At 35.8% G+C, this 19,249-nt stretch overlaps 1 protein-coding gene across 1 annotated transcript; it reads right to left on the bottom strand.

Moving 5' to 3' along the window:
• Positions 1 to 250: 250 nt before the first annotated feature.
• On the bottom strand, positions 251 to 13,912 carry LOC132548008 (protein PIF-like). Its single transcript, XM_060211821.1, has 8 exons — positions 13,843 to 13,912; positions 12,893 to 13,450; positions 10,107 to 10,322; positions 5,616 to 5,978; positions 1,435 to 1,805; positions 796 to 883; positions 615 to 694; positions 251 to 256 (listed from the first exon to the last, which is right to left on the bottom strand). Exons 1-8 carry the CDS (start codon positions 13,910 to 13,912, stop codon positions 251 to 253), a joined length of 1,752 nt encoding a protein of 583 aa, XP_060067804.1.
• Positions 13,913 to 19,249: the final 5,337 nt, after the last annotated feature.

Genomic DNA, 19,249 nt, shown 5'->3' with positions numbered 1-19,249 from the left:
CTGGGGTATCGAGGATACAGAGAGAAAAAGTGATAGTAAACACTGGAGTATCGAGGATACAGAGAGAGAAAGTGATTGTAACCACCGGAGTATCGAGGATACAGAGAGAGAAAGTGATCGTTTACACCTGGAGTATCGAGGATACAGAGAGAGAAAGTGATTGTAACCCCTGGAGTATCGAGGATACAGAGAGAGAAAGTGATTGTAAACCCTGTAATCGTTATCAGGATATCGGACACATCGTCGTCATTCATACCTGAAGTTTAAATAATAATGTGATCTCACTGAGTTACAAATGTACGTTTCTTAATCCAGAACACGTAATGAGTTTTTGATTAATGGAAACCTTGTACTCGGAAATAATCGAAGCTAAATTCTGTATGAATGTATTGAACGCTCTCGGTTGTCTCCCCCTTATGACGTCCCATCCGGTCCATCCATGGCAAAAGCACCGGGAAGAGCGGTTTCAAACCTTTCTAGAAAACTCAGATACAAGACAAAACTTCGGATATCGGTTTGGATTTCGACGTTTTGCGGTCTTGAAATGAGATTGGAAAAAAAAAAAGATAAAAATATAGTTCTGTAGTCAGATTGACTGTTGCCATTATACGTACCTCATCAATATAACCCCTGAAGCTGTCAAATCCCCTTCCATAACCGATATGGATGCCTGTGTGTGTCCGTTTGATACGCCCTGTGGAATCAAGGATATGACGTCAATCACACAAAACAGCAATAAGTAATTACGTTACAACATCAATGGTGTTACAGAAACTGTGGAAATTCAGAACTTACCGTGTAAAGGACGTGACTTCATCTTTTTATTACAGCTGCCATACACCTTTTCTGCATCGTAGATGAAGTAGGCATCGTTCCATCCATCCTACAATACAACAGTCATCTATCCTAAAACATTAATCAGATTCTATATCTATCCTAAAACATTTATCAGACCAGACATCTATCCTAAATCATTTATCAGACCAGACATATGATAAATCATTTATCAGACCAGACATAAATGATAAAACATTTATCAGACCAGACATATGATAAAACATTTATCAGACCAGACATAAATGATAAAACATTTATCAGACCAGACATATGATAAATTATTTATCAGACCAGACATATGATAAATCATTTATCAAACCAAACATAAATCATAAAACATTTATCAGACCAGACAAATATGATAAATCATTTATCAGACCAGACAAATATGATAAAACATATTTGTTGGAAACATTGAAGTGTTTCCAACTTCAATGACAACTAATATGAATTGTATGTATGTGATTTGATATCTCATTTGTGACTTTAGCACTAACACCAGTTGACGCTGTCTTTCGTTACCCACGTTTCACTATTGATAGAATACCGATTTATACATAATATGTATTTACAATGAGAATACTGGAAATCACTTACACATTTGGGAAGATTAAATGAACACATCTTGCGATTTTGTGATATTGCCATATAATGAACATAGGATTTACTTAGGATCATCATCAGCGAGGCGTCCTCGTTACAACAGTCACTGTTACTGACCAAGGCGGACAGTCTGCTCCTCTTGCTAGCTGGCCTTTTTGACCTTTTGACCTTGAAACGGATCTTTATAACAATCTCTTTGAAATCTGCATTTGAATATCTGGGAATGACAAGCTTTGACCGGCCATTGAAATATGCATAACCCTTCCTTGTCACTTTTACATTATAGTTTTGAACATAGCTGTGAGATCCGGAATGATCCCTGAGATCCTTTGTAAATGGTAGGTATACTTCCGGTTTACATTTCCCTGTAAAAAAACAGTGTTACATCTATATGATCTAGGTAGTATATATACACGACTTGATTTACGAAATAGATAACGCTGAGGCATTAGTTTCGGGACCTTTAATAATCGCCATGTCGATTGACAACAAACAAATACAGAACTGAATTAAAATGTTTCCATTCTATAAAATTCACTAAAACGCTTACCAATGAAACATTTTTTTTCTATAAATATCCATCGATACGACCTCAAGTTTGCTCACCTAAAATGACCGACATGTATCGGAAATATTACTGTACCTCTGTTTCTGATGAAATTACTGAACACAGAGACGCTTTAATAACCCGACGATGGCCCAGATGTGTACAGATAATGAATCACATAAAACCATCATTTGAATGAGAATAACATTGCAATGAACACATTTCAAAATACAGTCATGATGTAAAAAGATGAATATATATAAGGATATATTTAACAGGACGATGTTACATGTATAGAACGGCAGTATTATGCACAGTTGTGGGATAGCACAACGTTACATGATGTGCGGTGTGCTCCTGAAGACTGCACGATGTGCGCACGAAGGGAAATTTGGCCGCAATAAGGTGTCATTCTATCCTGGTTAATATAAAGGACAGTATTGTATATAGCAGGACGGTGTTGTATATATAGCAGGACGGTGTTGTATATATAGAAGGACGGTGTTGTATATATAGAAGGATGGTGTTATATATATAGCAGGACGGTGTTGTATATATAGCAGGACGGTGTTGTATATATAGAAGGATGGTGTTATATATATAGAAGGACGGTGTTGTATATATAGAAGGATGGTGTTATATATATAGAAGGACGGTGTTGTATATATAGAAGGATGGTCTTATATATATAGAAGGACGGTGTTGTATATATAGAAGGATGGTGTTATATATATAGAAGGACGGTGTTGTATATATAGCAGGACGGTGTTGTATATATAGAAGGATGGTGTTATATATATAGAAGGACGGTGTTGTATATATAGAAGGATGGTGTTATATATATAGAAGGACGGTGTTGTATATATATATGTTGTATATATAGAAGGATGGTGTCATATATATATATATATAGAAGGATGGTGTTATATATATAGAAGGACGGTGTTCTATATATATATAGAAGGATGGTGTTATATATATAGAAGAACTGTGTTTTATATATAGAAGGATGGTGTTATATATATAGAAGGACGGTGTTGTATATATAGAAGGATGGTGTTATATATATAGAAGGATGGTGTTATATATATAGAAGGATGGTGTTATATATATAGAAGGATTGTGTTATATATATAAAAGGATAGTGCTATATATATAAAAGGATGGTGTTATATATATAGAAGGACGGTGTTATATATATATAGAAGTACGGTGTTATATATATAGAAGGATGGTGTATATATATAGAAGGACGGTGGTATATATATAGAAGGACGGTGTTATATATATAGGACAGTGTTATATATATAGAAGTATGGTGTTATATATACTAAAAGGATAAAGAAACGCAGGGTGAACTTTAAACCAGAAATTAAGTATGATATCGGGCTTCATTTAAAACGAAATTTGGTATACTTACAGATAAATTAAAGCTTAAAATTTTCCAAAGTCCGTATTTTGCATCTGACAATTGGTTTAGAGGCACTAACGATTAAACTGAATGGGCCCATAGGATTTTGAAATTGAACTGAGTCATCAATATCTTGTGTGTCCGCCGTTTGGTGTGGTCACGGTCCTTATTCTTCTGGTCATAGAGTTCATGAGAGCGTTAATCCGTCTCATGGGGATGTTGTCCCGCTCTTCAATCAGAGCTCTTGTCAACTGCTCTCGAGTAGCAGAGGGTGGCTGGCACTTTCGAACCTGTCTATCCAACTGGTCCCAAAGATGCTCGATCGCGGACAAATCAGGGCTATATGGCGGCCAATCTAGTGGTTGAATGTTGTTGTTGGCAAGAAAGACTTGGCAAATCCTTGCTACGTGGGGCCTAGCTTTATCCTGCTGGAGGGTTAGATTATGCTGCTGTAAGAATGGGATAACATGGGGTCGGAGGATCTCATCTCTATACTTAGCTGCTGTTAAATTGCCATCAATAACAGCCAATTGTGATTTTAACCCGTGTGAGATTCCTCCCCACACCATTTCTGAACCGCCCCCAAACCTATCCCTCTCTACAAAGCAAGCGTCCGTAAAACGTTCGCCACGACGTCGGTAGACACGTTGACGGCCGTCAGATCGATAAATACAGAATCGAGACTCCGCCGTGAAGAAAACTTTTCTCCACTGCCTCAGTGGAAACCGTCGTAGAGCTTGTGCAGCGACCCAGGCCATACGACGCTGACGTCGAGCAGGGGTAAGGTGTGGACCTACGTAGGGGCGACGTGCTCTTACACCAACTTCTCGTAATCGATTCCTTACAGTTTTTGAACTTATAGGACGCCCATGATTTCCAGGAACATTAAATGCACTCTCAACGGCAGTAAGGCGCCGATTACGCACATAAGAGACGACGATATAGCGATCCTGACGTCGTGACGTTACGCGCGGACGTCCTGACCCAGGTCGATCGGCCAATCGCCCAGTTTCCCGAAGACGTCTTACAAGACGTTCTATGGTGGAAACATTAACACCAAAGTGCCTAGCAACCTGATTTTGCAGCTGTCCTTGCATCAGCATCTGAATGGCCTGACCCCTCTGAACTTCTGTGCCATTCTTAAAACGAATCAAATTCTCAATTAATTTTAGGGAAGCAGTTGGTCTGTATTAAGACTAACGAAGAGTGACTTGACCAACGCTGCATGAGACCAGAACAATACGGTGCACGAGATTCTTGTTTTTCCCTTCCTCCATTAACCAGAGCTGCGCACTGTACCGTGGCTAAATTTTCGATACATGACAAGGTGTAATATGACCTAATTACTTAATCCACAAAGTTTCACTTTATTTGGAGAACGCGTTTTCAAAATATCAGAATAAATATTACCCTACGTTTCTTTATCCTTTCAGTATATATAGAAGGATGGTGTTATATATATAGAAGGATGGTGTTATATATATATAGAAGGATGGTGTTATATATATAGAAGGATGGTGTTATATATATATATAGAAGGACTGTTATATATATAGAAGGCTAGTGTTATATATAGAAGGACGGTGTTATTTATATATATAGAAGGATGGTGTTTGTATATAGAAGGACGGTGTTATATATATAGAAGGATAGTGTTATATATAGAAGGACGGTGTTATATTATATATATATAGAAGGATGGTGTTTGTATATAGAAGGACGGTGTTATATATATAGAAGGATAGTGTTATATATAGAAGGACGGTGTTATTTATATATATAGAAGGATGGTGTTTGTATATAGAAGGACGGTGTTATATATATATATATATATATAGAAGGATGGTGTTATATATATATATATATATATATATAAAAGGACTGTGTTATATATATAGAAGGATGGTGTTATTATATATATATATATATATATATATATAGAAGGATTGTGTTTGTATATAGAAGGACGGTGTTATTTATATAGAAGGATGGTATCATATATATATAGAAGGATGGTGTTATATATATATAGAAGGACTGTGTTATATATATACAATATTTGTATGTATAATTATTTGGTAAGTATATGGTGGTTTTTGTATGGTCTGTGTGTATAATGGTTTTGTTTGTACAACGGTTTATTATCTATGATGGTTTGGTAGATGTTAAGATGGGAGCGCAAACATGTACTTGCCATAAACCTTTTTATCAACTTACGTCTGCGGGGAATGTGAGATTCATGTCCAGTGCACGCGCATTTATCCGCGTTATACAGACTTCCGGGTGCACATGGACGAGGAACCCACATTTTCCATCCTTTAATGAATTGCTCGTAGACTTTAGCGTTACCAAACACCATCCGTGTCTCACATTTTGAAACCAGTGTAATAGACGGTGGGCAGTCATCCTGACATCCGGGGTCTTTTACACAACTACCCTTGCCTCGCCAAATCTTATACCGATATCCCTTAGCACAGCATTTTGCAACCGATCTTCCATTTTTACACTTCCAATAAGCACGACAGTTCCGTAATCCGTGATATCGATAGGATTTCAAATGTGGCCGTAACACACATTTATCTGTAATATGTATAGTACATATCATTCATAACGGAGATAATCTGTATATAAGATATAATGATCGTATCTGGTCAGAGAGTTACCTCCCCTGTAATATTTACTTACCATTGTCACAGTGTGATTGATACGATGGAAGACAGGACAGCACGCTGGAGTCAAAGAAAAAACCAAAAGGACATTCTCGGTGTGTAGCTCTCATGTTCCCGTGAGGTCCGAAGTAACACTGTGTAAACTTACTACAAATGCGAGGATGTGGATTATAGCCAACCCCGTTCATCATACTGCAATCGTCACAGGGTCCTGACAACAGGAATATCGAATTAGATAGAGCTCACTAGAGGGGTTCAAATTAGACAGAGCTTACCAGAGAGAATCGAATTAGACAGCTTACTATAGAGGATCAAATTAGACAGAGCTTACTATAGAGGATCGAATTAGTCAGAGCTTACTATAGGGGATCTAATTAGACAGCTTACTATAGGGGATCTAATTAGACAGCTTATTATAGGGGATCGAATTAGTCAGAGCTTAATATAGGGGATCTAATTAGACAGCTTACTATAGGGGATCTAATTAGACATAGCTTACTATAGGGGATCGAATTAGACAGCTTACTATAGGGGATCTAATTAGACAGCTTACTATAGGGGATCTAATTAGACATAGCTTACTATAGGGTATCTAATTAGACTTTTTGCACCTCGGACTAGAATGCATTGATCTGATTGGACGTTGCTTGCCCCCTATAAATCTATAGGGGGCAGCTGAATATATAGGGGGCAATGGCCGCCATCCATTATCTCTGAAAGGCGTCACTTCGTAATTTCAAATCACAGATTGGCGATATTCACATTCTGTTCCGTGTCGGAATATTGGCTAGAGTGAATCCTAGAAGTTGCTATTATCTAGTACGAGTTGTTTCCCCTACACGAAGCACCTATTTGACTCGGATCAAAAATGGCTGGGCGGTTCGGGCAGACGACAGCTGCAGACAAGGAAAAAAAACGCCTGGCACTTAACGCTGATAAGACGTTAAAAGCTAATAAGTTGGCCGCTAAAGTGTTCAAAGATTATTTGGTGGAAAAGCAGCAAAACCCAGATTTTGAAGATTACGATGTAGTCCGACTGGACGAATGTCTTGGCCATTTTTACATGGATGCCAGGAAATGTGATGGGACATATATATATATTTAAATGGGTCCTTGGTGCAATAAATTCGCCCGAATCCCCCTACCAATCTGACTGAACCCCTATATTCCTGTAGGGGGTCACTAGCAAACTACATAACTAATAATAGCTTCCTATAGGAGATCTAATTAGACAGCTTACTATAAGGGATCTAATTAGACAGCTTACTATAGGAGATCTAATTATACAGCTTATTATCGGGGATCGAATTAGACAGAGGTTACTATAGAGGAACGGATTAGACAGAGCTTACTATAGAGGATCAAATTAGACAAAGCTTGATATAGAGGATCGAATTAGACTGAGGTTACTATAGGGGATCGAATTAGACAGAGATTACTATAGGGGATCTAATTAGACAGCTTACTATAGGGGATCGAATTATACAGCTTACTATAGGGGATCTAATTAGACAGAGATTACTATAGGGGATCTAATTAGACATAGCTTACTATAGGGGATCGAATTAGACAGCTTACTATCGGGGATCGAATTAGACAGAGGTTACTATAGGGGATCGAATTAGACAGAGCTTACTATAGGGGATCGAATTAGACAGAGGTTACTATAGGGGATCGAATTAGACAGAGGTTACTATGGGGATCGAATTAGACAGCTTACTATAGGGGATCGAATTAGACAGCTTACTATAGGGGATCGAATTAGACAGAGGTTACTATAGGGGATCGAATTAGACAGAGGTTACTATAGGGGATCGAATTAGACAGCTTACTATAGGGGATCGAATTAGACAGAGGTTACTATAGGGGATCTAATTAGACAGAGGTTACTATAGGGGATCTAATTAGACAGCTTACTATCGGGGATCGAATTAGACAGCGTACTATAGGGGATCGAATTAGACAGAGGTTACTATAGGGGATCTAATTAGACAGCTTACTATAGGGGATCTAATTAGACAGCTTACTATAGGGGATCTAATTAGACATAGCTTACGATAGGGAATCGAATTAGACAGCTTACTATCGGGGATCGAATTAGACAGAGGTTACCATAGGGGATCGAATTAGACAGAGCTTACTATAGGGGATCGAATTAGACAGAGGTTACTATAGGGGATCTAATCAGACAGAACTTACTATAGGGGATCTAATTACACAGCTTACTATAGGGGATCTAATTAGACATAGCTTACTATAGGGGATCTAATTAGACATAGCTTACTATAGGGGATCTAATTAGACAGCTTACTATAGGGGATCTAATTAGACAGAGCTTACTATAGGGGATCTAATAAGACAGAGCTTAGTATAGGGGATCGTATTAGACAGAGCTTACTATAGGGGATCGAATTAGACAGCTTACTATAGGGGATCTAATTAGACAGCTTACTATAGGGGATCTAATTAGACAGCTTACTATCGGGGATCGAATTAGACAGAGGTTACTATAGGGGATCGAATTAGACAGAGGTTACTATTGGGGATCGAATTAGACAGAGGTTACTATAGGGGATCGAATTAGACAGCTTACTATAGGGGATCTAATTAGACAGCTTACTATAGGGGATCTAATTAGACAGAGCTTACTATAGGGGATCTAATTAGACAGAGCTTACTATAGGGGATCTAATTAGACAGCTTACTATAGGGGATCGAATTAGACAGCTTACTATAGGGGATCGAATTAGACAGCTTACTATAGGGGATCTAATTAGACAGCTTACTATAGGGGATCTAATTAGACAGAGATTACTATAGGGGATCTAATTAGACAGCTTACTATAGGGGATCTAATTAGACAGAGATTACTATAGGGGATCTAATTACACAGCTTACTATCGGGGATCGAATCAGACAGCTTACTATAGGGGATCTAATTAGACAGAGGTTACTATAGGGGATCGAATTAGACAGCTTACTATTGGGGACCGAATTAGACCGAGGTTACTATAGGGGATCGAATTAGACAGAGGTTACTATAGGGGATCGAATTAGACAGCTTACTATAGGGGATCTAATTAGACAGAGATTACTATAGGGGATCTAATTAGACATAGCTTACTATAGGGGATCGAATCAGACAGCTTACTATCTGGGATCTAATTAGACAGCTTACTATAGGGGATCTAATTAGACAGCTTACTATAGGGGATCTAATTAGACAGAGCTTACTATAGGGGATCTAATTAGACAGCTTACTATAGGGAATCGAATTAGACAGCTTACTATCGGGGATCGAATTAGACAGAGGTTACCATAGGGGATCGAATTAGACAGAGCTTACTATAGGGGATCGAATCAGAGAGAGGTTACTATAGGGGATCTAATCAGACAGAACTTACTATAGGGGATCTAATTACACAGCTTACTATAGGGGATCTAATTAGACATAGCTTACTATAGGGGATCTAATTAGACAGAGCTTACTATAGGGGATCGAATTAGACAGCTTACTATAGGGGATCGAATTAGACAGAGCTTACTATAGCGGATCGAATTAGACAGAGATTACTATAGGGGATCTAATTAGACAGAGCTTACTATAGGGGATCTAATTAGACAGAGCTTACTATAGGGGATCGAATCAGACAGAGCTTACTATAGGGGATCGAATTAGATAGAGCTTACTATAGGGGATCTAATTAGACAGCTCACTATAGGGGATCGAATTAGACAGCTTACTATAGGGGATCTAATTAGACAGAGCTTACTATAGGGGATCTAATTAGACAGCTTACTATAGGGAATCTAATTAGACAGCTTACTATAGGGGATCTAATTAGACAGAGCTTACCATAGAGTATTGTATTGTATTTAGTTTATCATTAGGATATTTGATATAATCTAACTAATGAGAATCAAACAAGAGATTTTAGCTTCGATTGCTTAATTTGTCATTATCCACCAAATTAGTTATTTTTTACTTCATTGCGTTTTTTGTGTGAGATAAATACACATATCCACTAATATTATTTACCTTTGATCCAACTAGCCTTTTTCGGCATGGTAGTGGTAGCTTTGGTCGTAGTAGTGGTCGTTGTAGGCGTGGTAGTGGTCGTTGTGGGCGTGGTAGTGGTCGTTGTGGGCGTGGTAGTGGTAGTTGTAGGCGTGGTAGTGGTAATTATGGGCGTGGTAGTGATAGTTGTGGGCGTGGTTGTGGTAGTTGTGGTCGTGGTTGTTGTGGTCGTTGTAGCTGCAAAATATTTAAGCAAAAAAAGGTTGCGTAAACATTTGTATTTGGTGGTAACGGTACTATACATGGTGGTACCATGGTGATATTTGTGGAAACCGTTCTTTGCTTGGTGGTACAATGGTGACATATTGTGTGTGTTATCCACACTATGCTTGGTGGTACGATCGTTATATTTGATTGCTACCGTAATGTATTTGTAGATTCCAACTGTTTATAATAAATTGTTTTTTATGTATTTCTGTCAATTTATTTATTTAAGAATGGAAAAGTATTACATGTCATGAATTGTAATGAATTGTAACATTTCCAACAACAACATGGTGGGTATCGCGGGTGAAGCAGAAGACGCTTACACTTCTGGAACACATTGTCTCATTTTCCTCGTACTTTTTAATGAGTAATTTTTTTCTGTTTTTGATATTTTGCCCTGGATTTGAGTTTGGATTAAGATTTTGACGACATGCTGGTATTTTGTTGTTTTTACTTTTTATCCACTAAATGTTAAATCACCACCACACATTATATATAAATCAAATGTAATAACATAACCATCTGATGTAATAACGTAACCATCAAATGTAATAACATAACCATCTAATGTAATAACGTAACCATCTGATGTAATAACGTAACCATCTGATGTAATAACATAACCATCTGATGTAATAACGTAACCATCTGATGTAATAACGTAACCATCTGATGTAATAACATAACCATCTAATGTAATAACGTAACCATCAAATGTAATAACGTAACCATCTGATGTAATAACATAACCATCTAATGTAATAACGTTACCATCTGATGTAATAACGTAACCATCTGATGTAATAACGTAACCATCTGATGTAATAACATAACCATCTAATGTAATAACGTAACCATCTGATGTAATAACGTAACCATCTGATGTAATAACGTAACCATCTGATGTAATAACGTAACCATCAAATGTAATAACGTAACCATCTGATGTAATAACGTAACCATCTGATGTAATAACGTAACCATCTGATGTAATAACGTAACCATCTGATGTAATAACATAACCATCTAATGTAATAACGTTACCATCTGATGTAATAACGTAACCATCTGATGTAATAACGTAACCATTTAACCATCTAATGTAATAACATAACCATCTGATGTAATAACGTAAACATCTGATGTAATAACATAACCATCTAATGTAATAACGTAACCATCTGATGTAATAACGTAACCATCTGATGTAATAACGTAACCATCTAATGTAATAACGTAACCATCTAATGTAATAACGTAACCACGTAACCATCTAATGTAATAACATAACCATCTGATGTAATAACGTAACCATCTAATGTAATAACGTAACCATCTAATGTAATAACGTAACCATCTAATGTAATAACATAACCATCTGATGTAATAACGTAACCATCTAATGTAATAACGTAACCATCTAATGTAATAACGTAACCATCTAATGTAATAACATAACCATCTGATGTAATAACGTAACCATCTGATGTAATAACGTAACGTAACCATCTGATGTAATAACGTAACCATCTGATGTAATAACATAACCATCTGATGTAATAACGTAACCATCTGATGTAATAACGTAACCATCTGATGTAATAACGTAACCATCTGATGTAATAACATAACCATCTAATGTAATAACGTAACCATCTGATGTAATAACATAACCATCTGATGTAATAACGTAACCATCAAATGTAATAACGTAACCATCTAATGTAATAACGTAACCATCTAATGTAATAACGTAACCATCTGATGTAATGTAATAACGTAACCATCTGATGTAATAACGTAACCATCTGATGTAATAACATAACCATCAAATGTAATAACGTACGCTACACTATATTTTTAAACAACATTTCTTTTTATTTTATTTATTTTACAACTCAATAAAAATGTATGTTATTGAATACTTAAATCACTTTGGCTGTAAAGAATTAAAATAAATTATTAAACTGAGATAAATAAGTAATTTGATAATTTGAATCTTACCAACAGGAGTTAATTTACTTCCACCATCCCGCCACAGGTTAACTTCAAGGAAGTATTTAGCATTTTATCTTTATTGTATAAACTTTTTAAGCCAGAAAGATTTGAAAGAACTGTTCAATTCAAAGAGAGTTTAATGAAATGACTTTTCCTATCCTCCTATCGCAAGACTTTTTTTTCCCCCTACATGTATAGCTAAGAATTTTCTCACATACAAAGATAGCTGTGACATTTGGCTCACCTTGACAACAAATTTTGTTTTAGGAAAAACAATATATAAGTTCCAGCTCTTGTTAACCGTGACGACACATTGTTACAAGTAGGTAATGAATTGAAAAGTCTTGAAATATTAGGATAACTAAAATATTTCTAAACTTTCCATGTCATATAGTGAAAGAGCATTATCCATAAAATGTCAGTCTGGTCATATCTAATAACTTTACAAACTGTTCTATTCTGTATGACATTGCCCCCGATGTTATGTTCTGTGAAAAATTCAGTAGTAATACTGGACATTAATTGTAAATAGCATTTCTTACTCGGACAAACCATTTTCACCAGACGATCCATGGAGTCTCTCAGCTGGTTGAAGGATTTGACAGTCAAGGTATTTTCTGGCCGGGAAGCTATTCCATTCAGTTCTGTCCTGTTAACCAGGTCTGAAATCCCTACAGCAAACATTTCGATGCCGTTTTCCTTCGCTTTCATCGCCTGTTTTAAGGTTTTACGCATATTTTTGGAGCGACCGTCTGTTAGAACCATACCCACAGCAGGAATACCGGGGCGTTTTCTTCTTAACGAGTCAGAATTGAAAATATCACGCATCATCTTAATTCCTTGTGCCGTGTTAGTTCCGTCTTGTGGGTGTGGCAGTTGTCGAATTTTTGCTTTCAGTTTACCCCTGTTGGACGTAAGGCGTTGCGTCATGGAAATGTTTGAACTGAATACGACAATTCCCATACGGACCTCCCCGGATGTTATCTGGAACAAGTCAACCATTTCTTCTACCACCTCCCGTAAGGTCTGAAAGTCATCCTCGCTGATACTATCGGAACCATCCACAACACACACAAAGTCAAGCAAGCGACGGCACTGAGCTGTAATACGCGCATTAAGAATTGATATATAAATAAAACCATACTCATATATGCAAGTCATGATAATACCAAATATAGCTTTTTTGGGTAACAAATCAACTTCTATAGGGTACACTCTTAATTCTCTATCCCATGAGGCAAGAAATTAGATATAACTTCAAGTACCAAGAGTGTATTTGTCAGCAAGGTGTAATCTTTAAAAGAAAGTCTGCATATGTTTTTAGGGAGAATAAAAACCCAAACAAGCGATTGGGAGAAAATTAGAGCATTATTTCTAAAGTAGAAACTCATAAAATAAATTATCAGTATTCGCTTAAATATGACTTACAGCAATGTTTCATTGCATGAAAGAAATCGATGTTTTCGTTAGTTAAGAATAAATAAAAACTTACAATGATCTGCTGACAGTATCGTCAGCACAGACAAGCTAATGACCATGACCAGCAGGACTGACTTTTCCATGTTGTTTTATGGTCCACAGCCTCTGTGTTCCTTTTTTTAATCTTCAGTAAAGTACAAGCTGATGCGACCTTCTGGTACCATCCTCATTAATCAGTGTCACGTGCCCTCCTTACGCGCCCCATCCCGAGGGGGTGTTGATAACTGATAATCAATGTGCAGGATGCACGTGCCTTCCTGGGGGTGCTGCATGGATCGCGGCTACTAAAATGCACAACGAACATCACAATGCCAACTGTTTAAACCGACAAAATATTCTGTCATATTATGATGGACGATTATCATTCTATGCACGTGTTTTATTGACTAGATATGTATTTCTGTTGAATCATTCATTAACCTGTCATCCCTGAACTTACCGCGGGTGCAACCTGCACAGAATCATCGGAGGCGTGGATATCAACACAACTTACAATTGATGAGTTTGTTAAGATCCATTAGTCCTGATTTTAAAGTTTTAGTACTTATACCGACCGGAGGCTATGTCTGTACAATAAAAGTCCATAGGCATCTTCAACCAAATTGTTAAATTTGTTATCAAGTGTAAATATTTGACCACGACATGAAATCTGATTTATCGGTCTTTGATTATCAAAATCTCCTGCTTCTGTTTTACATTTATATATAAATTTAACAACACATGTCTTCCAAGAATCAGGTATGTTAACTCTATTTGAAGCAGCAGAAAACAACTTTCCATAATTTCCCATTCAAAAGACCATCTAATCTTCAATCCTTACGTGAGCAGTTTCATTAGAGTAAGCTCCCTTGTTCAGCTCTTTAAAATGATTGTATAATTCAACGATATTTCCATCTAATTTCTGTCCTGTACTATTGCCCACAATATCATTCAGAATTTACCAGATTTTTTCTTTAATCTTGAGGCGTTCCTTAATTTCGTTTCCAGTTTCTTTTGATGGACTTTATCAAATTTATCTAGAGTTGTCCTGTATTTCTATGTTTTAATTTCGTTCGCGGTGTGATTTTTTCAAGCATTAAAATTACGTTTAGCTTTATGAAAATCTAGGCGCTTAATATGATATTCTCTTGTTAACCAAGGTTTGCTAGTATTTCGCCTTCTGCTGATTAGATGAAAAACCGTCTTTTCCCAAAAAATATGTTTCCCCGAATCAGAATATACGTCTGTGTTATATACGTTAATAAATCAATTGTTGACTGTGTATACTATATCATTTATTCCGTCAGCTTTGACAAAATTATATGGTTTCCCCGAAATTAGATACATTATTTCAAAAATGTCCTTAAAGGTACCATAATCTTCAATGCAAAGTTAGATACCATATCAGTGTTTCATTTCACATAGATACTTGTCCTAACATCTACCATTTAGATTGTCTGAGTCCGTTTTTTTCAAGCAAAATTACAAAATCTACGATGAACATCTGAAACGTAAGATTTCAAGATCGACAATTTCAAAATTTGAAACTTTTTCAACAAAATCTGACGATAATAAGAAAAAGTAAATTACAATTGTATCACTTGAATACTGGAAATATTTATTTTCTTTACAAAATTCTACCAGTTTATAGCCAAAGCTATTTGATAATAATTTACACTGACTAGCTCTGTTTATTAGTACACCAAATTCATATAATTTTTGCAGATCATGTATATTAGTGTAAAATTCGACGTTCTCATTTAGACCAGGGGCTTCTATTAGTGTATCGTTAGATTGTTACAAAACATCTTTAAGTTAAGGTGTGTCACTAAAGACGCCAATCTAAGGTGGTTTACATATGTTTTAAGTTCGCCGTTCACACCAAAAGTTTCAATAAGAGTATCGTCAGATTGTACAAAATCAGTTTTGTATTAGAATCACCAATCATACTTATGTACACGTGTTTTCAGCTAGTTCATTTATCTGATTTTTTATTGCTTCAAAGCAATCAGTAGACGGAGGTTGTGAGTTTTTAGGAGGAATGCATACACAACCTTATCATATCATAATACTTATAATCATTAAACAAACTCCTACGGAGTGTTGTGAAAACACAGCTGAGATTTAACTTTATATATAATACTACCAGATTTCTTCTTCATTTCTTTTGACATGTTTTTTTCAAAGGTATACGAGCTTCTGTGGTACCTGTAGCACATCACAATCACCCGTCTTACCTTCAACAAAAACTAATATTTCATATACTCAGTGAATAATACAAATTCAGGGGAACGGGTGAGGGGGCGGGGGGTTTGTCAAATAATAATGCCTTAAGGGCACATGAAAGGTGTTCCGCCATGTTATCATTTCGTTTCTTCGGCTTTCTAGTCTGTACATCTTAGGCCTTCTATCTTTAAACATCTTAATCTGTCTATCTTTAAACATCACAGAAAACATCCCCTACAGAAAAAAAATACATTAAACGTCCACTACGTAAACATCCATGTCAAAAATGCCACTGAACACATTCAACATAGAAAACATTTTCAAAACATCTACTACAGAAGAAAATTATACAGAAATTACCACAGAAAACATACACTACAGAAAACATCCTCTACAAAAAACATACACTACAAAAAACATACACTTCAGAAAACATCCTACAGAAAACATACACTACAGAAAACATACACTACAGAAAACATTCTCTGCAGAAAACATACACTACAGAAAACATACACTACAGAAAACATACACTACAGAAAACATACACTTCAGAAAACATCCTCTACAGAAAACATACTACAGAAAACATACACTACAAAAAACATACACTTCAGAAAACATACACTACAGAAAACATACACTACAGAAAACATACACTACAGAAAACATACACTACAGAAAACATACACTACAGAAAACATCCTCTACAGAAAACATACACTTCAGAAAACATACACTACAGAAAACATACACTACAGAAAACATACACTACAGAAAACATACACTACAGAAAACATACACTACAGAAAACATACACTACAGAAAACATCCTCTACAGAAAACATACACTACAGAAAACATACACTACAGAAAACATACACTACAGAAAACATCCTCTACAGAAAACATACACTACAGAAAACATACACTACAGAAAACATACACTACAGAAAACATACACTACAGAAAACATACAGAAAACTACAGAAAACATACATACACTACAGAAAACATACACTACAGAAAACATACACTACATCCTCTACAGAAAACATACACTACAGAAAACATACAGAAAACATTCTCTACAGAAAACATACACTACAGAAAACATACACTACAGAAAACATACACTACAGAAAACATACACTACAGAAAACATTCTCTACAGAAAACATACACTACAGAAAACATTCTCTACAGAAAACATACACTACAGAAAACATACACTACAGAAAACATACACTACAGAAAACATACACTACAGAAAACATACAGAAAACATACACTACAGAAAACATACACTACAGAAAACATCCTCTACAGAAAACATACACTACAGAAAACATACACTACAGAAAACATTCTCTACAGAAAACATACACTACAGAAAACATTCTCTACAGAAAACATACACTACAGAAAACATTCTCTACAGAAAACATTCTCTACAGAAAACATTCTCTACAGAAAATTCTCTACAGAAAACATACACTAACATTCTCTACAGAAAATATACACATACAGAAAACATACACTACAGAAAACATACACTACAGAAAACATACTCTACAGAAAACATACACTACAGAAAACATACACTACAGAAAACATACTCTACAGAAAACATACACTACAGAAAACATACACTACAGAAAACATACACTACAGAAAACATCCTCTACAGAAAACATACTACAGAAAACATACACTACAGAAAACATACACGACAGAAAACATACACTACAGAAAACATACACTTCAGAAAACATCCTACAGAAAACATACACTACAGAAAACATACACTACAGAAAACATTCTACAGAAAACATACAGAAAACATTCACAGAAAACACAGAAAACATACACTACAGAAAACATACACTACAGAAAACATCCTCTACAGAAAACATACATACACTACAGAAAACATTCTCTACAGAAAACATACACTACAGAAAACATCCTCTACAGAAAACATACACTACAGAAAACATACACTACAGAAAACATCCTACAGAAAACATACACTACAGAAAACATACACTACAGAAAACATACACTACAGAAAACATACACTACAGAAAACATACACTACAGAAAACATACACTACAGAAAACATTCTCTACAGAAAACATTCTCTACAGAAAACATCCTCTACAGAAAACATACACTACAGAAAACATACACTACAGAAAACATACACTACAGAAAACATCCTACAGAAAACATACACTACAGAAAACATACACTACAGAAAACATACACTACAGAAAACATACACTACAGAAAACATACACTACAGAAAACATACACTACAGAAAACATCCTCTACAGAAAACATACAGTACAGAAAACATACACTACAGAAAACATACACTACAGAAAACATACACTACAGAAAACATACACTTCAGAAAACATACACTACAGAAAACATTCTCTACAGAAAACATCCTCTACAGAAAACATACACTACAGAAAACATACACTACAGAAAACATACACTACAGAAAACATACACTACAGAAAACATACACTACAGAAAACATACACTACAGAAAACATACTCTACAGAAAACATACACTACAGAAAACATACACTACAGAAAACATACACTACAGAAAACATACACTACAGAAAAAACATACAGAAAACATCCTCTACAGAAAACATACACTACAGAAAACATTCACTACAGAAAACATACACTACAGAAAACATCCACTACAGAAAACATACACGACAGAAAACATACACTACATACACTAACATCCTCTACAGAAAACATACACTACAGAAAACATACACTACAGAAAACATACACTACAGAAAACATTCTCTACAGAAAACATACAGAAAACATACAGACAGAAAACATACACTACAGAAAACATACACTACAGAAAACATTCTCTACAGAAAACATACACTACAGAAAACATACACTACAGAAAACATACACTACAGAAAACATACACTACAGAAAACATACACTACAGAAAACATTCTCTACAGAAAACATACACTACAGAAAACATACACTACAGAAAACATCCTCTACAGAAAACATACACTACAGAAAACATTCAATACAGAATAAAAAGTATTGACCGTTTTTGCGTTTACAACAATTAAGTAATCTTATCAAGTGTGCATTGACCTCTGACCTTACTAATGGCTGTGACCGTCATCCAATTCCTGACCGGA

This window comes from Ylistrum balloti, unplaced genomic scaffold, assembly GCF_031769215.1.
Source record: "Ylistrum balloti isolate Yb309-2 unplaced genomic scaffold, AGI_CSIRO_Ybal_v1 Utg369994, whole genome shotgun sequence".
Taxonomy (NCBI): Eukaryota; Metazoa; Mollusca; class Bivalvia; order Pectinida; family Pectinidae; genus Ylistrum; species Ylistrum balloti.
This window is presented reverse-complemented; position numbering and strand designations above follow the sequence as displayed.